General features: G+C 59.1%; 3 protein-coding genes across 8 annotated transcripts in view; 2 read left to right on the top strand and 1 right to left on the bottom strand.

The window, feature by feature from the left end:
* SEMA4G (semaphorin 4G) overlaps positions 1 to 13,532 on the top strand; it is a 29,718-nt gene extending 16,186 nt beyond the window's left edge. Inside the window, exons 1-17 of one of the 6 annotated variants that reach the window (XM_064663163.1) lie at positions 671 to 1,933; positions 4,767 to 5,007; positions 6,180 to 6,328; positions 6,887 to 6,949; positions 7,028 to 7,126; positions 8,318 to 8,411; positions 8,646 to 8,759; positions 8,952 to 9,118; positions 9,267 to 9,436; positions 9,605 to 9,749; positions 9,827 to 10,049; positions 10,136 to 10,251; positions 10,548 to 10,699; positions 10,914 to 10,975; positions 11,070 to 12,334; positions 12,544 to 12,662; positions 12,745 to 13,532. In XM_064663163.1, coding sequence (XP_064519233.1) covers positions 4,881 to 5,007; positions 6,180 to 6,328; positions 6,887 to 6,949; positions 7,028 to 7,126; positions 8,318 to 8,411; positions 8,646 to 8,759; positions 8,952 to 9,118; positions 9,267 to 9,436; positions 9,605 to 9,749; positions 9,827 to 10,049; positions 10,136 to 10,251; positions 10,548 to 10,699; positions 10,914 to 10,975; positions 11,070 to 11,917 — 2,529 coding nt within the window. In that variant the 5' untranslated portion in view covers positions 671 to 1,933; positions 4,767 to 4,880 and the 3' untranslated portion in view covers positions 11,918 to 12,334; positions 12,544 to 12,662; positions 12,745 to 13,532. Of the gene's footprint in view, positions 1 to 670; positions 1,934 to 3,853; positions 5,008 to 6,123; positions 6,329 to 6,886; positions 6,950 to 7,027; positions 7,127 to 8,317; positions 8,412 to 8,645; positions 8,760 to 8,951; positions 9,119 to 9,266; positions 9,437 to 9,604; positions 9,750 to 9,826; positions 10,050 to 10,135; positions 10,252 to 10,547; positions 10,700 to 10,913; positions 10,976 to 11,069; positions 12,335 to 12,511; positions 12,663 to 12,744 lie in introns of those variants that run through there. The other 5 variants (XM_064663164.1, XM_064663160.1, XM_064663161.1 and 2 more) reach the window with 5 other exon arrangements.
* A 55-nt stretch (positions 13,533 to 13,587) lies between these two features.
* MRPL43 (mitochondrial ribosomal protein L43) lies at positions 13,588 to 14,673 on the bottom strand. The gene is made up of 3 exons (XM_064663172.1): positions 14,495 to 14,673; positions 14,007 to 14,113; positions 13,588 to 13,820 (listed from the first exon to the last, which is right to left on the bottom strand). Exons 1-3 carry the CDS (start codon positions 14,623 to 14,625, stop codon positions 13,606 to 13,608), a joined length of 453 nt encoding a protein of 150 aa, XP_064519242.1. The 5' UTR covers positions 14,626 to 14,673; the 3' UTR covers positions 13,588 to 13,605.
* A 52-nt stretch (positions 14,674 to 14,725) lies between these two features.
* On the top strand, positions 14,726 to 19,847 carry TWNK (twinkle mtDNA helicase). The gene is made up of 5 exons (XM_064663167.1): positions 14,726 to 16,104; positions 16,617 to 16,857; positions 17,505 to 17,612; positions 17,967 to 18,108; positions 18,704 to 19,847. Exons 1-5 carry the CDS (start codon positions 14,850 to 14,852, stop codon positions 18,956 to 18,958), a joined length of 2,001 nt encoding a protein of 666 aa, XP_064519237.1. The 5' UTR covers positions 14,726 to 14,849; the 3' UTR covers positions 18,959 to 19,847.
* Positions 19,848 to 19,956: the final 109 nt, after the last annotated feature.

Raw genomic sequence — 19,956 nt, 5'->3', positions numbered from 1 at the left:
GTCCAGTCCCACGGGTCAAATCCTGCCCCTGCAAATCTGTGCCGGGAACAGTGGTTCATCTCAGGCTTCGGGAATGCTGCCGGGGGGACCAATGTCCTTGCAGGGCAGCCCAGGCATGAGGCCATGAGCCTTGAATAGATGGATGGACAGATGGACACCACTGGCTTGAGGTGGATCTGATGTTTTATCATTTGCTGGTTGGGCTCTGCAGCAGAAGCAAAGTGCTGGAAGTTCGTCAAGGGCTGAATTAAAGTTGCCTGGCAACCTCCATCCCGTCTCCTCTTCCCGCATCTCGCAGGATTTCCCACCCAAGGTCTGCCGCCTCCGGGAAAGAGGGGCCCAAAACGCATTGCGCTTGCAGCCAGGCCGGTGCCAGGCTTGTCTCCCATCCCCGATGGCTCCTTTCCCATAACTCAATGGCTGTTCCCACGCCTGGGAGCTCTCCCCACCTCATCCCTTGGGGCTGGTGCCTTTCCCCCCACCCGTACCCGGAAGGAGTTGGGCTGTTTTGGCTGAACCTGAGGGCAATTCGTGCGGGTCCCTGGGGGGAGGTAAAATAGTGCAGGGCCAGTGGGAATGTGGCAGGGGGAGTGAGTGGTGGGGGAGCCGAGGGGGCTGCGGGGGCACGTGCCATGGTTGGCCCCAGTGAGTAAAGTTGAGTCAGCTACATGGGGTTTGGAGTGACTGGGCTGGGCTGCCATGAAAAAGCCAAGTGTAAGTGGTATCTTCTGGTGCAGTCCCTGATGGGTATTTTGTTAAGGCTGATTTGCAACCCCATAACCTGTAGGAGACCTACTGGAAATGTCTGGCTCCCACTGGGAAGCCAGCAGTGCTTGCTTGTGGTGGTCTGTGATGCTAAGAGGAGCAGCCCATGAGAGGGGAGAAATGTTCAGCAGCCATTCTGGGAGCTTACTTGGGCTTTACTAGATCTTTGTGGAGCAACCACGAGCTGTTTAGGGAGCGGTGGGATGGGAAAGACCGATCTCACTCTGCAAATCTCTGTCCTGCCATCCAGAATGGATGCTGAGGGTAAGCCGGAGAAATGCTGCTCCCACCCAACATTTCCACTCTTTCTCCTGAGTTCCTTTGAAATTAAAAAGCTGACATAATTTTTAGCTGTTCTGCCAAGGAAACAGCCATGGGGGTCCATAAGACCCCGTCTGAGGTTTCTCCATGTTTGCCAGCCCCACAGACAGTGCAGCTTCCCTGCACTGCAGCTTGCAGACTGCTTTTGCTCCTAGGTTTTGCTGCCTTTTGACTTTGGGGGCCACGGGGCAGTGGGAAGGGGCCACCATGTGCTGCAGAAGCTCCTGATGCAGTTGCTGTCGAGGCGTGTGGCAGCTTTGGCTGGTTTCCTTGGCCAGTTTCTTTGGTCAGATCCAGGTTGGCGAGACCTGCCACCGTGAAATTCACTCATCAAAAGCTTTTTACTCCTCCGGAGACACTGGTCATGGGGTTTTTAAGGAGGTGCCGGCTGGGCCAGCCCGTTTGGGTGTGCTGTGCCGGCTGGCTGCCGGTGGGAGGCTGATGCCGGCACAGTCATGCTCACACAGCTTCCGTCGTGACCCAGTAAACCCAGTCAGACCTGACCGGGGCTCGCTCGCTCCCCTGCGCGCTCGCCCACGCCGGCACGCCTCCGCCGCCCCGCTGCTTTCCTGGTGTTCCCAAGGGACCAGCAAACCCACCCCACTGGTGAGAGATGGTGCCTGGGTCTGGCTCCATGCTGGGAGCTGCGGCTGAATCCTGTAGAAGTACCGGTAGCCAGCCGTAGGAGGGTGAGCTTTTGCCTCCATGGATGTTACACGCTGCGACTAGAGTGGCTGGTTCCAGGCTGTGTCCTGCTTCCACCATCCTCCTTCAGTGTCGCCAGCCAGGGTGAGAGCTGAGGTCGGATTTGAGGTCCTATGTCGGCCCCCGCTGTTCTGGGAAGTAGGTGAGGTGCCAAGGGGCTTGGGAGCTCACTCCTGGGTGGGGGGGCTGGGCTTTTCTGGGCAGTTTTTCTCTGAACCCCCTGGTTTCGTTTGAGCTGCTGCTGCTTTTCAGCCTCTCCCTCTCTGCTTTTTGTTTCTCTCCGCTAGAAAAAACTCTGTGGCTTTTCCATTTCCAGCTTTTCTTGATTTCCCATTGAAGTGCTGTACTTGAGCAACTCAGCTGCCCCCAGCCCTACCAGTGTGTCCCATGGACCATGACCTCCTTTGCTTCCTGCCTGGGCCCTTGGCTTCACCCTGAGCTTAGAACTTGCATCCTGACAAGAGGGAAATGATGCATTTGGGGGTGTTTGGTGTGGGTGCAGCCCGGGGTGATGACCTGAGGGGAGCCAAGGATGGTTTCAGTTCCTTCTTGCTCTTTCTCCCCCACTCTAGGTATGAAAAATAAAAACTTGAAAATAAAAAAAATAGGGAAGCTTGGAACAGCCCTTCCCTTTGAGTAAAATATTAACTAGCTCTTACAACGTAACTGATTAAATGTTCTTTAGGACAAAGTTACATCTGATCTCGGGCAAAGGAGTCTTTGGAAATGGGTGTAGCTGCTTCTCCGAAAAAGCAGAGGATCCAGCCCTGGCCGCATGGGAGGCTGCTGCCCCCTGCCTGGCTAGGAATCCTGCACAGACCCCCAGCTTAATTTATTATTTTTCTTTTCCTCCCCCTGTGCTGGCTCGGTGCTCTCAATGGTTAAATGTTAGCCGGGGCTGGCTCACAGCACAGTGCTTGCCCTGCGATAAGCACCATCCCTGCCTCCCTGCCCAGCCCTGCTCCCAGCTCCAATCCCCACCGCATCAGGAGCCAAGCAGCAGGCAAAGTTCAGGGATTGTTTGTCCAGGGCAGATAGGGTGAGGACGCCTGGCAGCATGTAGGGTTGTTACTTGTTTATTAGAGATCATTGTTTGCCTTGTCATAAAAAGTTTCATACTACCCTCTACCTTCCCATCCCAGGTCCAGCAGCTGTTGTGGCTTATGCGTGATTCCAGGCTCCTCTCCCTGTGTGGGGTCCTGAGGAAGGGTCCCTGCAGCTGCCAGAGTGGTCCTCTGGTGGAATGGAGAGGTGTCAGCATAGGGCTGGCCAGTGGCTTTGGTGCTTCAGGTGTGACCCCACCACTTGTTTTGCTCACAAAGCCTGGTGGGTTTGGCTCATGCTAGACGTGATATCACCAAAGCAACTGCTTTCTCTTTGACCTCCATCTGCACTCACCTGCCTTGCATTGTCCTGCCAGGCCCATTGTTCATGGGCAGACCCTCGGTCTGGACAGGGCTTGTCCCAGAAACAGGAGTTACTTAGAGGGAGGATGCTCTGGGATCTGCTCTCCATGGAGCTCAGTCCCACAGGCAGCACCCTACCTGCACCCAGGGTGGGGTGCTCTTTGGGTACTCTGTGCTTGTCTGGTTCCTGGGGGGCAGGGAGGTAGCAGGGAGCAGGGGGACACATTTCCTGTCTGCCCCATTCCTGAAATGCTCTGGAGCAGTGGCCAGTGCAGGTGTGAGGTCTGGGTCTGAACCCACTTTGATGCAAGCTGCAGAACTATGACTGAATCCACATGCAGCCCTTTGCTTCTCCTTTTTGGCCCCAAAGCTCTTTTCACTTTGGTTTCACATTAGTTTTACCTCCCCTTTACCTGAGACACAGCAAAGTATTTGCTTCAGGGAAATCGTCTGCACTGAGCATGTTTGAGCAGCTTCTCTACAGGGCCAGGTATTTGGTTTTTATAAATATATAAATGTGTATATATATATATATATATATAAGCAAACATAGAGGTGCTTGTTGCTTCTGGGGAGCTCTGTCTCAGAGATACACAGTTGTCTTTTAATGCCTGCAAGATGAACTGGTGGCTTTGCTCAGTGCAGCTGGGAGAGGTGGGGGCTTATTTGTGAGGAATCAAAAATGCATGAAAGTGAGAGCCAAAGTAGATGCTGAGCTTGGGATGAAAGAGAAACTGAAATCTCATTGAAAAACACTGTGGGGGAAAAACTGTTTCAGCTTGAAAAGGCTTGATGGAGATGCCAAATAGTTCCTGTATGGGTTTTTCTTCACCTTGCGTCTCTGCATGCCTGAAGCGTCCTTCCCATGCCTCTGTCCTCGGGAGTCTCATCATTTCAGGAGGGGCAAAACTGGGGACAAGTATCTTGCATGGCAGGAGATGGCCAGCTGGCCTTTTGGGAAGGAATGGAGACCTTGGGCTTCCCAGGACCCCCACTGCTGCCCATCCTGCTGCAGCCACTCTGGGGAGCAGGACTTGGGGTACCCAAGTGTACCAATGACCCACAGAGGGGCTTGGCCCTGAGCTCCATTCTTTGCTTTTGGAGGGCAAATGTGCCTGCTGTTTGGGTGTGAAATGCAATGGGGGATCAGCCGGCTGTGCCAAAGCATATCCTTCTGTCAGGAGGAGCTGTAAAAGCAGAAGTTTGGGAGCAAAGGAGGGAGTAGCCTGGAGGAAAATGAGTCTCTGAGCAGCTGACCCAAGCAGTCAGTAAGCGACTGCCCCCACTGTGACAGAGGGGAGGGAGGTCATCCTCAGGGGGATGCTGCAGGAGGTCCCTCCACTCCAGCTCCCTTCCATGGCTTGTGCTGGCTGCAGGCTCGATGCCTTGTGCCATGCCTTTGTTTCCCCTTTGGCTAATGAGGGTTTGTTTCTCCCTGAAGCTGTCTCTGGTATGAGGCCATGCCTGGTCAAGCATCCATGCATCTATGCAGCTGGCTGCTTCTCAAGCCAGCTTGCTTGTGAGGTGCTGGGACAGCAAGAGTGTCTGACTTGGTGTTCTGTGTTTCAGGAGGGTTTGGTGGCCAGCCCTGTCCCAGGGAGCTGGAGAGCCTGTCCCGAGGATCAGCTGTGCCAACCTGCTGGCAGTGGCTGGGGCAGCTGCCCTTGCCACAAGAGCAGGAAGATGAATGGAGATACGGCACATGTCATGACAACTCTTGTCATGGCAGTGGTGGCAGCGATGGGATACCCATCACGGCGGTCTGCCACCGACCTGGATGCCACTCCCAGGACAACAGTCACCTTTGATGGTAAGGGGGTGCGGGTCCTGGTGGCAGCAGTGAGGTTTGGGATCTTGCTAGCACTGGCTTTGGTGCACCATGACTGCATCTAATCTTTGCCACCCTGCTGGAGTGGGGGGCTCAGCATGGACTGGTGGCTACAAGGGGTCCTCTGATCCCCTGTGCTCCAGAAATTGGAGACCACATGGCTGTCTAGCACTTGGTACCTCAAGTCATTTCCCCAAAAGCCAGAAGGGGACAAGGACATGCAGGGAGCCAGCCTTGGCCAGCCCCTGGCCCTGCCCAGCAGCCCTTGGAGGGTGTCCTTAGCTGGGCATCACACCTGGGCTGGGCTCTTATGGCCCAAATAGTTGGAGCTTTCTTCCTGATTTTCTCTAATTGCCATTGGGCTTTTGACATCCAGCCTGTGTGTTGTCAGTGAGCTCAGAAGTGTCATTGTCCCTTAGGCATCCACACAACTTCATTGACCTCGTTAGTGAAGCTCAACTCAACAATCAGTGGTGGGAGAGAGTTTCATTAGCAGTTGGGGTGCCCTTTTCTCTCCAGGCAATGCCTCCTTTTTTGGTGGGGGGTAGTAATTACCTTTGCAGCTGCCTCCAGAGTCCCAAGTCTCATGGGATTTTCTCTTCCTGCTGTGGGAGGGTCCAAGTCTTATTTGGGGTCCCTGTGGCCAGGGCTGAGTCCCACCTCACAATTCTCAGCACCTCAAATTTGGTGGTTTCTTTGGTTTGGTGGGCAGGAGTGCCCAGCCTCACTGCAGAAGCCCTCCTCTTCCATGGCAGTTTTGGTTCAGGTTTTTTTATCCTTCCCTTTGGGCTAGCTGGGCTCAGTTCAGAGCCAGGGGCACTGCCGGGATGTTTTTGCTTCCTTCAGCAATTCCCTGAACACCATGGCAGGTTCGTGCTGGGCATGGATATCGCAGCTCCCGCCTCTGAGCTGTGCTTTAATTAGTGGGGAGAAATTTCTGCAGTAAGCCTGAGCCCAATTAGTGCCTTTTGCCTCCTACCAAGCCTCCTCTCTTCCTTTCCTCCTGCTGTAACTGCTGGCACCAAGCACTGTCTACCTGATAACTTCAGCGGGTGCCTTCCCTCCCACTTCCAGCTCCGTCCTCTTGTCTTTTCCCAGTGGCTTGCGCCGTGCCTGCCCCGGGGTCCCCCCTCAGACCCCTGTTCCCTTTGCAGAGCTGTCGGACGTCCGGCGCTTCAACGCACACACCCTCAACTACAGCACCCTGCTGCTGGAGGACGACCGGGGCATCCTCTATGTGGGCGCCAGGGGAGCCATCTTCGCCCTCAACTCCAGTGACGTGGCTGACGGCTCCCACCGCACGGTGAGCCCGGCCTCTGCCTGCTGCTGGCTGGTTGTCCTCTCCTGTCCCACGCTACCCGATCCCTGTCTGAATCATGACCACTCTATCCCTGCTCATCCTCCCGCTCTCCATCTCAGGTCTTGCCTGAAGGGGATGTCTCCAGGTCTGTCCCCAGATCTCCTGTGGACTCCTGGTGCTTCTCCCCAGCCAGGCAGTGTGGGAACAGCGGTGGGAGACATCCCCAAGCTCAGAACTGCCTGCTTCAGGGATACCCCAGCAGAACATGAGGCAGGGGGAAAACTGCACCCCTTTGCTCCCCCAGGGAGGGACACCCCAAAATCCTCCAGGCTCCTACAGATGCTCTGGGGTGTCTGCCCACTGGTTGGGGGGTGGGACCACTCTCAACCTGGGCTGGTTGGATGTGTGCAGTGTCATCTTGTGCTCTGAGGAACCGTACCCTCTCTAAATAAAGGAGGATTTTGTCATTTCTGATGGCTCTGATAGAGGCTGGAGCCTGCAGAGACAGGGCACCACACAGCAATGGGGATCACACAATAGCAAACGCTCTTCCCCTTTTAGATCCACTGGGAAGCCTCCCCGGAGAAGCAGATGGACTGCCAGCAGAAGGGCAAAAACAACAAGGTAGAGCCAGTGGGTGGGTGCTGGGAGGGGCTGCTGTTGCTTTCCCTGGCTTGTAATGCCTGTGCTCCCCGTTCACAGACCGAGTGCTTCAACCACGTGCGGTTTCTGCAGCGTCTGAACAGCACCCACCTCTACGCCTGTGGGACCTACGCCTTCCACCCGCTCTGTGCTGCCATCGTGAGTACTGCTCAGCCCCACAGCTGTCACCTGTCCCCTGCCACGATGTCACCCTGGGGAGGTGCAGCCCCCTGTCCTCTCCTACTGTCTCATCCTGCAGCCCCACTCCCTTTCTGCCCCTGTCCCAGCCCCTCTCTGGCTCATGGGGGAGGCAAGTGATCCCCAGGCTAGCCTGAGCAGGTTTCAGGACACGGCCACCACAATGCAGATGCGCAAAGTCCCCACCTCGGCACTGAGGTTGGACTCTGACCCCATAATGAGAGAGCTGGGGGTGGATTGGTGCCATGGAGGACGCATGTGGGCTCAGCAGGATGGGCTGTGCCAGCCCTGGAGCTGGCTGGTCCCCAGCACCTGCTATTGCAGGGTCCCTCCTCAAAGCAGGGGCTGCAGAATGGCTGATAGCCAGTCATAAGCGTGCCCAGGAAGGGTGACAGTGGTGGGGCTGACTCAGAAGCCCCTCCCCAGGGATTTTCTGGGCCAGGCTGGGAATTCCCACATGGCTGTGACTCAGGGCAGAGTGTCCAAGAGCAGCCTTGTTCACTGGCAATGGGACTTTGACCCCCTTTCAGTAGATCCTTGAGTCAGTGGAGACTTAATTGCCCTTTGTTCACCTCCCTCCCTGGGTTGGGGGAGAAAGGGTCCTGGGGCCATGTCCCCAGTGTGTTCAGGGAGCCCTGGAGAGGCCATGCTTGTTCCCATGGCTGTGCTGCTGGTCCGGTTTGGCCATCGCGCATACTGGAAATCAGGTGGAGGAGCTACCAAGCTGGAAGGGCCCCATCATTATTTGACATGCTTTGAACTGCAAACCCCAAAGAAAATAACTCCTGCCATGACAGGGACAGCACCTGGGGGAGCCCAGCCTGTCTGAGCAGCGTCTGCCAGCCAGGCATAGCCTGGGAACATTGGCTGCGCTGACTGGCTCGTGCCCAGTGCCCACGTGATGCCTAAGTGGGGTGCCAGGTCTCCCCTCCCCTGCAGAGCCCTCTCCCTGCTGTTGGCTGGAGGCTCTGGCTGTTCATGTGGTTTCTGACCAGCTGGAGGGTGCGGGGGGGCATTTGTCTTGCCTGGACAAGGGCATGGCTGGTGGGCATTGCTTTGTCCCTGCTAGCAGCCTCTGCAAAGAGCGTGAGGCTGGCAGGTAAGGCGCGTCTGTCCCCTCCTGTTTAACCAGGTTCCCTTTCCCCCCCAAAGGATGCCAACAGGTTCATGTTGCCGTCTCACTTTGAGGAAGGCAAGGAGAAGTGCCCATATGACCCTGCCCGTGGCTACACCGGCCTCATTGTGGGTAAGTGGCACCTTTCCAGGGCTGGCGGGGACATGTGGGATGCCAACAAATCCTGGCCCCATCCCCAGCACCCCTGCAGGTGGTGCCAGCCAGGTAGGCCCTGCGTGCAGCGGCCTTACCAGGCCAGGACTTGATCCTCCTCTGCCTCATCTGCCTGGGGCATGGGGATGCTGGTGGCCTGTGGGGCTGTCCCCAGGGTGCAGGGCCATGCTGATGGGTACCTGCCCTGCTCAGACGGCGGCTTGTACACGGCCACGCGCTACGAGTTTCGGAGCCTTCCTGACATTCGGAGGAACCTGCACCAGCGACCACTGAAGACAGAGGAGTCCCCACTGCACTGGCTAAATGGTGAGATGTCCATGTCCCCCCCAGTCCTGTGACCAGCATCATGGGCTGGGGGATGCTTTGGAGCGTGTGGAGCAGGGGTGGGGAGTGGTCCTGGAGTCCTGTGTGGTTTGCAATGAGAGGAAATCGAGGCAGGGAGGGATTCCCCATCCTGTGGTTGGTCCCCAATCTCCACTTCTTGTTCCGTGTCCCCAGATGCCGAGTTCGTGGCATCTGTGCTGGTCCGGGAGAGCAGGGACAGCCCTGTAGGTGATGATGACAAAATCTACTACTTCTTCACGGAGAGGGCGGGAGAGGAGACCACATCCTTCTTTGACAAGAGTCATGTGGCCCGAGTGGCTCGGGTTGCCCGTGTCTGCAAGGTAGGCATGTTCCCAGCCAGAGGGAGCCAAGCACTGCTCCTCTTGGTGCAGGAGCAGCATGCCTCCATTTGGGGGGGAACTGAGGCATGGGTAGAGGGGAATGCACCCCCCACCAGCCTGTGCAAAAATGCTCCCCGCACCCTCCCAGAGTGATGTGGGGGGGAAGAAGATCCTTCAGCGCAAGTGGACGTCCTTCATGAAGGCGCGCCTGGTCTGCTACATCCCCTACTACGAGGTGCTGCGCAGCGTCTGCAGCCTGGATGGAGGTGGCTGGGCCAGCACTGTCTTCTATGCTGCTTTCACGCTCTCAGCACAGTGGTGAGTGCGGCAGCAGCCGAAACAACTGGGGCTACAAATCTACAGCACGGGGGGGATGGAACCAGAGATGCTTGAGGGCATACACAGGCATGTGCTGCACACCTGTGGGTGCATTAATTGGGAGCAGTCATGTGTCTGTCCAGACTCAGGTGAGGTTCTGCCCCTCAGGAGGACCATGGAGGCCTCGGCTGTGTGCCGCTACAGCATCTCGGCAGTGCAGCGTGCCTTTGAGGGCCCCTACATGGAGTACCAGGACTCGACTCGCAAGTGGGCCCGCTATGATGGTGCAGTGCCCGAGCCCCGGCCCGGCTCTGTGAGTGCCAGGGGGTGCAGAGCAGGGGGGGCACGGGGCAGCCACATTCCCCTCTGACCCCCATCTCCCCTGGGCAGTGCATCACGGACCACTCCCGCAGGAAGGGCTACAACTCCTCGCAGGACTTGCCCAACAGCGTCCTGGACTTTGTCAAGCTGCACCCGCTCATGTTTGAGGAGGTGAAGCCGGCTGGCGGGGAGCCGCTCCTGGTGAAGAAGAGCGTGGCGTACAGCCGGCTGGCCGTGGACAGAGTGCAGGCCCTGGATGGCCGCTCCTACGATGTGCTCTTCATGGGGACAGGTGAGTGTGGGGTAAGTTTGCCAGGTCTGTGCTGGACAGGGGGCACACCACACATTCCCTCCTGAACCCCCCGCTCTGCTCTCCAGGAGACGGCTGGCTTCACAAGGCTGTGGTGGTGGGCTCTGGCATCCACATCGTGGAGGAGGTGCAGGTGTTTAGGGACCTGCAGCCCGTGGAGAGCCTGGTGATCTCTCACGCCCAGGTGAGGGAGAAGAAGTAGGGGGCCATCACACATGGGGTATGCTTGTGCTGTGAAGCTGCCATTGGGCTCTTTGTGGGAGTGGGGGGATGTGACTCCTTGGTCAGCCCAGCTTGGGATATGTGCTGGAGTGCAGCAGGGCAGCCTGGCCTCCTTGCCAGCTCCACCCATTGGCACTGACTGTGATCTGGGGATCCTCTCGTGCATCCCCATCAAGGGAGAGCTCTGCTGGGGGGTCTCTGGGCACCATGGGGCACCCCATGGCCAGATCAATGCTGAGCCAGTCTTTTCCCCATCAGAGAAGCCTGTATGTGGGGGCAGCCAGTGGGATCGTGCAGGTGCCCCTGGCCACCTGTGCCAGGTACACCTCCTGCTATGACTGCATCCTCGCCCGGGACCCCTACTGTGCCTGGGATGGCAGGGCCTGCCGTGCCACCGCCACCACGGACAGGTAGGGATGGGTGCCTGTCCCCAGCCGGGTCCCCACAACCCTTCCACCTGCCCCATCCTATGCTGCTGTGCATCACTCCATGGCACAGTCACCCCAGAGCCACCCCCAAAGGTCTGGCCAGTGTCTGGTGGTAGGTCTTCTGGTGGCCATGACCTCGTAAAGGGTGGGCTGTATGCACCGAGGCTGTATGGCTGAAGCTCCCCCTGCCTTGCAGCACAGGGCTGGTGCAGGACATTCAGAGCGGCAACAAGGGATGCCGGAGCATCTCCGGGCGAGGTAAGTCTGCCACCCCTTGGGACCATGGGGATGCTGGTGTCCAGCGTCCCTTAGGGTGGCCAGGACAGGTGTGAGGCGTTGTGTGTCCCCACAGGCTCCCTGCCATGGAAGAACCGGACAGTGCTGCAGGGAGACGATGTGCTGCTGCCCTGCGACCAGCGCTCCAACCTGGCCCGAGCCGTGTGGCTGCTGAATGGCAGTGAGGTGCTGGGCATGGGGCAGGACCGGCTGCGTGTGGGGGTGGATGGGCTGCTGGTGACAGACACGCTGCCCCAGCACAGTGGCGAGTACCGCTGCTACGGGGAGGAGCGGGGTCTTCAGACGCTGCTGGCTGCCTACAGCCTCACTGTGCTGCCCGAGATACCCCGCAGCCCTACAGCTGCCACCCCACCCCACGCTGCCAGCCAGGCAGCCAACGACATGAAGGTGGCTTACATCTCTGCCATTGTCACCTTGGTGGTGCTCTGCGCTGTGCTCAGCACCGTCCTCCTCTACATGTCCTGCCTGGAGAAGCGCAAGGGCAAGTATGTGCTGGGGGAGCCACGGCCATCCAGCGTGGAGCTGCAGACCGTCTCAGCCAACTGCCTGCGCAAGGGCCACCGGGAGGAGGAGGAGGAGGAGGAAGAGCTCACGTACCCTGATGGCTGCCTGCGGATCATCCCTGGTGAGGCGCCCACGGCTGCCACTTCCCCCGTCAAGGAGCTGCCGGTTGCTGTGCCCCCGCTGCCGCCCCCGCTGCCGGCTGAGCTCACCAACGGCATGGGGGCTCTGCCCAACGTCCTCCGCAAGATGAACGGCAACAGCTACATGCTGCTACAGCAGCAGGAGGAGCCTCTAGTCTCCCCGCTCTACAGTGCATCTTTCACTGAGGAGCTCAGCAAGATTCTGGAGAAGCGGAAACACACACAGCTGGTGGAGAAGCTGGACGAGAGCTCCGTGTAGGGGCTGGGGAGGGGGGTTCTGCCAGCGGGACCCTCCTCCCCTTCAGCCCCTTCTCCCACCCCTTTGCCAGCAGTGTTACAAGACTCAGGCGAAACTACCTCCTGGATGGCAGAGCCGGGCCGGGCCCGGGCTCAGCCGTTCCTTTGGCTTTTACTCACTTTTGAGACTTGCTGTACAGAAAAAAAAAAAGAAAGAAGCATCTATTTAAATTTAGAAGCTCTATTTATGTATAAAAACCCACTGATGGTGGCCACAAACTGGAGATAGGAGCTGGCACCTGGCTGAAAGTGGACACTGGGAGGGAGGGCGAGTTTGTCTCTTCATCCAGGCGTGACAGAGACACTGTCATGGACGTGTGGACTTGGCTGGCCCTGCTGGGTGTCCCTCGGCACATGGGAGCTGGACAGCTGCTGAGAGGTGGGTGAGGAACAGGGAGGGGGGCTGGGGGCTGACGCACTGTGCCTGTGCCTCTTGCAGGGTGCAGGATCCCTTTCCGGCATGGGGCTGGCGGGTTTCTCCTGCTGCCCGCTCTCAGGCAGGAGAGGGGCAGTGGATACATCTCACATTGTGGGGGCTGGCCTCGGTGGCTGCCAGCCTCTGCCCGCTCTCCCACATCTGCCCCCCAGGGTTTCCTCTCTGGGAGAGGATGGTTTGGCAAGGAACAGAAACATGTCGAGGAGCTCGCTACCCGAATGCATTGGAGCAGCTGGTGAAGGGGTGTGTGCCCCCTGCAAAGAGGCCACAGGTGAAATATCTGGCTGGATGCCCTGGGGAGGTGGCATCCCCAGGCCCTCTGATCCTGACAGGGCTCTGCCCCCTCTCCCCAGGGCGCTGGATGCAGCAGGAGGCAGCAAGATGCACTAGCAGCAGGACTGGCAGCCACCACAGTGCCCTACAGCATGACAAGGGACCAGCGCAGCACCCACATCCCCTTGATGTCCACAGTGCCCCTGTGGCCCCAAGCACGTGTTTCTGCCCTCCTGTGTGGTGCCGTTGGAGAACTGGGGTTCAAGCACAGCCCTGTCACCTGTGAGACAATCCTTGGGTGGGGAAATGTCCTCATACAGTGAGGAAGAAGAGCCCTGGACAAGGGTCTGCCGGTCTGCCTCCCTCTGGAGCATCCTCCTCTTCATGGCACTTTCCAGGAGCAGCCATGGTCCCTAAATTCCCCCAGCTATTTCTGCTCCTGCCACCTCCTGGGGGAAGCTGAGAGACTGGTGACAAAAACATTTCATATGGTGACACAGGAGAAGCTGTGGAAGGAGAGACTTGCTGGGGTGTGTGTCCTCCCGTGTGTTCCTTGCTGGCACCTCTATGATCAGGACATTGCCAGCTCAGCCCTGCAGGGGAGACAAGAGGGGGGTGGCAGCCCCTGGGGTCCCTCATGGGCTACAGCCTAGGCCTCCTATTTCAGGAGAGCGATGCTTAGTGGGAAAAGGCAAGAATTGCACACCTGGCTTCTCCCATCCTGCCCCCACTGTTTTTGCTGCAAGAAGGGGACATGAGCCACCACCAAGGACCACCCCCACCCTCCAAGGAGGGGTATCACCCTGTGTCTGACACCCCTCGTGCACAGCTCCACGTCCCCTTGGCAATAAACATGGCTCTGTCTGGACATGGTGTGACGGTGTCTCTCTGCAGGCAAAAGAGATGGATGCAGACACATAGGGTTGCAGGTGGAAGAGGCTTTATTGGGGCTGCAGGCGTGGGCCTTGGACAGTGAGGATGGAAGGTTTGTTGGTGAGGGGGTGCCACTGGCCCTGGACACTGGGATTGTCGGTGTGGAAGGGCTTGCGGATGCGGATGATGTCCAGGCCGGACTGGTTGGCCAGCTTCGTGACCAGCTGCACGATCTCCTCACTTGTCTTGCTGGCGATGAGCTCCTCCCGCACTGTCCCGTTCACTGCAGCAGAGCGAGGGGGTCAGGCCAGGATCCCCCCACTCCACAGGCCTCCGGGGGGCAGCTGCTGATCCCCCATCCCACAGCAGCTGCCTCAGCACCGCCTGTGCCAGGCAGAGGTTGCGCAGAGCCAGGGCACGGCAGGGACAGCCCCATCCCCATTCTCTCCCCGTGTCCCCAAGCACTCACAGTACTCAGCCCGCACCAGCGGGGCCGTGCCCGAGCCGGGGCTCACGTAGAGAACAACATCGGGGTGCTGCCGAGCAAAGTCCTGTGCTGCCTCCTCTACGAACTGCCTGGGGAACAGGGGGACCGTGAGCCCCGGCCCGGCCAGAGATGGGGGAGGGTTGTAGCCCCCACCCCAGGGCGAAGGTCACAGGTGGGGTCACCCCTCCCATGCCCTGCCCACGGGAGGGGTCACAATGCAGAGGTTGGGGTGATGCCCCCTGTGCCAGGGCGGAGCTCAGGGGTCACCGGTGCCGCCTTCCAGCCCCAGTCCCGTCTCGCAGGAGGTTCGTCGTCCCACTCCGCCGCTCCACTGTGGTCATGGGGCTGCAGCCCCGTCCCCTCCCCACGCTGACAGGGCAGGGGGGAGAAGACCCCCCTCCCCTAGTTAAAGGGGCTACCCGGCTCCCCACTCCCAACCCAGGAAGGCGGACGGGCGCCTCCGGCGGTACCTGGCGCCGCGGGCGTCGGCTGCGGTGGGGCTGAAGAGGAACTGCAGGCGCTGGAGCTGCCGCACGTACCGACCCACGCCGTTGTGCAGGACGGCGGTGAGGAACCGGCTGGGCGACCCGCGGCCCGTCATGGTTCCGCGCTCACCCGGAGCCGGAACCGCCGGAGAGGCGGGACAGGGAACAGCCGCCCCCGCCCCGCCGGGAAGTGACGCTTGGGGAGCGGGACCAGGTAATGGCGGTGTCCGTGTGGCCCCACGTGGGGGCGGCGGCCTGAGCGGCTCTGCGGGGCCGGGGGCCGCGGGGTAGCCGCCCATGCGGAGCGGCAGCGGCGCGGGAGGGCGCAGGGGCGGTCAGGATGGCGCTGGTGCCCCTGCGGCCCGGCAGAGCCGCCGGCCGCCTCCTGCCGGTGTTCTGCGGGGGGACCAGGAGCAAGGGAGCCTCGCTGAGCCCTGGGGCGCCGGGCCGCCTCGGCCAGCGGCGCTACAAGAAGGACGTGCTGCCCTCCCCCGAGGGGCCCGCGCCCTCCGTCTCCGTCACCGAGATCCGGCAGTACCTGCGGGCCCACGACATCCCCTTCCACGACGGGTACAGCTGCCTGCACACCCCCAGCCTCTTCACCGCCGGCCACGCGGACCAGCCGCCGCAGAGAGCCGGCAGTGCCCCGTACACGCTTTTCATTGACAAGACCACGGGCAGCTTCCTGTGCACGGCCACCCTGGCCGAGGGCACCTGGCAGGACTTCCAGGCCAACGTGGAGCTGCAGCACCGTGGTATTCCCCCCGCCAGCTCGGAGGAGATGGAGGAGGACATGCGACAGGCTAGCGAAGATGCCCGCTGCATCTGGGACCGGGCTCTGCCGCTCTGGGAGCTGCTGGATGAGGAGGAGACCAACAAGACCAAGGCCATGTTTGGTATCTCCCTGGTGTCAAATGCCACCCTGAAACGCTTTGGGGTGCGTTATCTGAGGACTGCCAAGTCCCTGGTCTTCCCCTGGTTCAGCCCCCGCAATGCAACCCTGAAAGGCCTGAAGCTTGTGAGGGTGGAGAAAAAGGGGAACACAATAGCTTACTTGGAAGAGACTTTACCCCGCATCGATTCCTATCACAATCTTTTTGGGCTGCCCCTGATCGGCTGCCGAGACACAGAGCTGGTCTTAACTGGGTGGGAGCTGGATGCCCTGGCCTTGCACCAAGCAGGGGTGGCCAGCCTGGCCCTGCCGCGGGGGACCACCTGCCTGCCTCCCGCCCTCCTCCCCTACCTGGAGCAGTTCAAACGCATCACCCTGTGGCTCGGTGAGGACCTACGCTCCTGGGAAGCTGCCAAGCTCTTTGCCCGCAAGCTGAGCCTCAAGCGCTGCTCCCTGGTGCGCCCTGGGAACCTGCAGCCCCGGCCCTTGGAAGTTCTGAACCAGGGCCTGAACTTCACCAAGATCCTGCGTGCTGCCCTGCCCGCCAGCCACAAATCCATCATCTCCTTCCGGCAGCTGCGTGAGGAAGTGTTTGGGGAGCTAGCCAACACCGAGCAGGTGGCTGGCATCAAGTGGGTGCGCTTCCCCGAGCTCAACAAGCTCCTCAAAGGGCACCGCAGAGGGGAGCTTACCGTCTTCACAGGTAGGGGGCACAGTGGTAGACAAGGGGAGCAGAAGGCTCTTTGGTGGCTTCACCCTTCTGGGGTTGATGCCTCATGCGTCTTCCAAGTCTCTCAGCTCTTGGGTTTGGCTGAGCCTGTCTCGAAGGAGTGTGAGAGGCTGGGGTGCATTCCTCAGTTCGGTGGGACTGGGCATGCCGATGTGGTGATGGGCTCCCTGCCTGGGGCAGCACAGGAAGTCCTGGACTGTCCCTTACGCCTGCTCCCGCCTGCCACCTCCTGTCTGAGCCCTCCCTGTGCCCACCCACCGGCTGCCCAGCCCTCCCCAGGGACCCACAGGCTATGGGAGGCAATGTCCGTGCACCCAGGTGTGCAGTGTGGCATGAGACGTTGTTTATTTATGATGTGAGTACTGTGGATGGGCCTCTCTTATCCCACTCCCTGGCGCTTCCACCTCTCAACAGCCTGCCAGCACGTTCAGGATGGGTAGGATCATCTCCCCAGCTAATTCCTTCTGTTTCTGTTCTTGCACCAGGCCCGACGGGCAGCGGGAAGACCACCTTTATCAGTGAGTACGCGCTGGACCTGTGCATGCAGGGAGTGTGCACGCTGTGGGGCAGCTTTGAGATCAACAACGTCCGCCTGGCCAAGATCATGCTGACGCAGTTTGCGGGTCGGCGCCTGGAGGACCAGCTGGAGCTGTATGATGAGTGGGCCGATCGCTTTGAGGACCTCCCACTCTACTTCATGACCTTCCATGGCCAGCAGAACATCAAGTATGGTCCTGCACCTCCATCCCCAGTGGCATTTACCCCTCACGGCATGTGCTGCAGGGCCTTTGGGAACTGGGGCTCTTCCCCTTCAGTGAGTCACAGATTTGGGGCTGGCAGGAGGCATGTTGGGACTGTTCAAGTCCTGGAATTGGCTTGTGGGGACCTTATGGCTCAATCAGCTGCATTCCTCCTATTGTGGAAACTGTCACAGCCTCCCTCTGGGGTGGGGGTGAAAGGAGGATATGTGTCCCTGTGCTAGGATGTGACCCTCCACACCCTGCTCACCTGGCAGCACTGTCCTTTGCTGAAGAGGTAGGACAGGCACCTCCAGCTCCTTCTATTCATCAGGTGCTGCGGCACCTTCACATATCCTCGTGTGCTCTTAGGGTCTCTGTGGGCTGGGGGGATTGCAGGGCAGTGGGCAGGGGCTGTGTGGGCAGCAGCTCCTGATCCCAACTGCCTTTAATTGTGTGGATGGGGCTTTGCCTGTCCTGCAGTGGGGAAGATGCAGAGGTGGGATGGGCTCAGCGCTCATCAGGACCCAGCCTGGTACCTCCCAGCTCTGTTTCTCTGTGTCTCTGTGCCTGGTTCAGCATCCCCACCCCCACCTCTGCTAATCCCTGGGGCTGATCCTGGTCTCCTCTGTCCAGGACGGTGATTGACACCATGCAGCACGCTGTCTACATGTACGACATCACCCACGTGATCATCGACAACCTCCAGTTCATGATGGGACAGGACCACCTCTCTGTGGACAGGTAGCCCTTCTCCAGTCTGACCTCTCATTCCTCTGCCACCCTCACCTCTGGAGCTGTCCCTGTCAGGTGTCATGATAGGGGCTGGGGACCCACTCAGGGTGTTTCCTTTACTACTGTCTGGCCACCCTGTTTCTTTAAAGGGTGATCACTGCCCTAGGGAGGAAGAGATGGGAAAGGGTGAGCAGGTTACCAGCCATCCCTGCTGTGCCACATCCCTTTGCCTATGTGGGCTCGGCTGTCTCACAGAGAGTGATCCCACATTCCTGGGTGCTTCCTGCTGTGGGGATGAGGACCTTGCTGCACCCCGCCACCGAGCAGTGCCAGCCCCTAACCGTGTTCTTGCTGCTGTGGCAGGCTCATTGCCCAGGACTACGTTGTTGGTGCCTTCCGCAAGTTTGCCACGGACAACAACTGCCACATCACCCTGGTCATCCATCCCCGCAAGGAGGATGATGAGAAGGAGCTGCAGACAGCCTCCATCTTTGGCTCTGCCAAGGTGAGCTGGGCCAGTGTGTTCCCAGGAGGGGCTGGGATACTTTGGGCAGTTGTTCCCGGCTTCCATCAGCACCCTGAGTCATCACTGGGGACTTGAAAAGAGCTGAAAGGGATGGGATGTCCCCAGGAGTCCTCATGCAGGCAGGGAGCAAACCCATTGCCAGCTAAAGCTCTGTTGGGGCTTTAGGTGGAGTTAATTAATAGTCATTGACTGTGAGTGGGATGTACTAGAAGATAATTAAAGAAGGAGGCAGGGAGGGTGCAGGGATGGGCTCTCTGAGTACTCTGGTCTCTTCCGTGATGCTGAACAACCTGCAGTGGTGGGCAGGAGGTGCTGTCTGTGCACGGCCCTCGTGTGTTCCCATTTCCCCAAGATGTCCTGTGGCTTCAGCTCAAGCCTGTCTGCCTCGTGGGTCACTGGGGTGTCCCGGAGGAACACAAGGGGTTGGTTTTGGGGAAGTGCTGGAGTTGCTGTGGCCTGGAGTGCCCCATAACAGGGCTTGAAAGAGCTGGGCAGGCTGTCTGTGAGCAACTCTAAGCCCTGTGATTCTGGCTGTATCCCTGGCACTCTCCTGGAGATGTTTTCTTCTCCCCAGGCCAGCCAGGAGGCCGACAACGTCCTCATCCTGCAGGAGCGTAAGCTGACGTCAGGGCCCGGGAAGCGCTTCCTGCAGGTGTCCAAGAATCGCTTTGATGGGGACGTGGGCATCTTCCCTCTGGAGTTCAGCAAGACCTCGCTCACTTTCTCGTCCTCCAAAAGCAAGTCCAGGCTGAAGAAGGTGAAGGAGGAGAAGGAGCTTTTAGCCAAGAAAGCTCTGGAGGGAGGCGTAGGAGCCTCCAAGAAGCCATGAGCCCATCAGGTCTCTTCCTCTGTTCGTCTGGAGGGATGGGGACTAGTGCTGGCAGCACAGGGCTGGAGTATGCCAGCTCCTCTCCCTGGGAGCAGCAGCCACGTGCCACTGTGGCCCCTCTTCCTGCCTGAACCAACCTCTTGGCCACCAGCACAGTGTCTCTGAGTACTACTGTGAGAGGAGGAGTGGGCTAATCCTGGAAAAGAGTGACCTGGGGAAGGTGCTTTGACAAACACTGGCTGCTCCATACTGGTGCTAAGTGCTGGGAGCACAGTGGGAATGGAGTCAGCCTAGGCTGGATGATGGTGGGTATCACCTCTGGCCCAGGGACTTGGGTATCTCTGAACCTCTGACAGGTTGTTACATTGTGGATAAAATGGAGCCGAAATCATGAGTTGTTGCTAAGTGGGAGGGACTGAGGGGGGCAGCTGTGTAGAGGGACACATTCTGGAAAAACTCCCATCATGAGTGGGGTCTGAGGGCTCAGTCCTGGCTGGGATGGAGTCAGTGAAGGAAAGATGGTGAAGTGTGAGAGATGTGGATGGCTCATGCCCTGGAATTGTGTGCTCTTGGTGGGACATGGTGGGAGTGGGTGCGATGTGGCACTCTCCAGCTCTGCCCCCTCGGCTGGCACCTGACCTGGCTCCCTTTGCTCAGGATCTCCCAAGCCCCATTCTCCGGGCATCACCAGCAATAAAACCTCACAGGGAGCAGCCCTGCCTTGCTCTGCTGTGTTGGGGGAGCTGCCACCCCCCTGCCCTCTGGGCTGCAGGCAGCAAATACTGTGACCTGGCCAGTCCTTGCCTTGGTAGGATGAGTCCACAGCTGGATCTTGGTCTAATCCCTTCAATTTTTTTCCCTTCCTATTTTTATTAAAGAATAAATGTGAGTGCCTTTTCTGTCTCTCTGGCTGGAGGACCCTGGGGCTGAGGGGGGTACCCTGGCCAGGGGGTGCCCCCCCGAGGACATCTGTGCTGCACCCAGCATCCTGCCCCGGC

Source organism: Pseudopipra pipra, chromosome 8, assembly GCF_036250125.1.
Source record: "Pseudopipra pipra isolate bDixPip1 chromosome 8, bDixPip1.hap1, whole genome shotgun sequence".
Lineage (NCBI taxonomy): Eukaryota > Metazoa > Chordata > Aves > Passeriformes > Pipridae > Pseudopipra > Pseudopipra pipra.
This window is presented reverse-complemented; position numbering and strand designations above follow the sequence as displayed.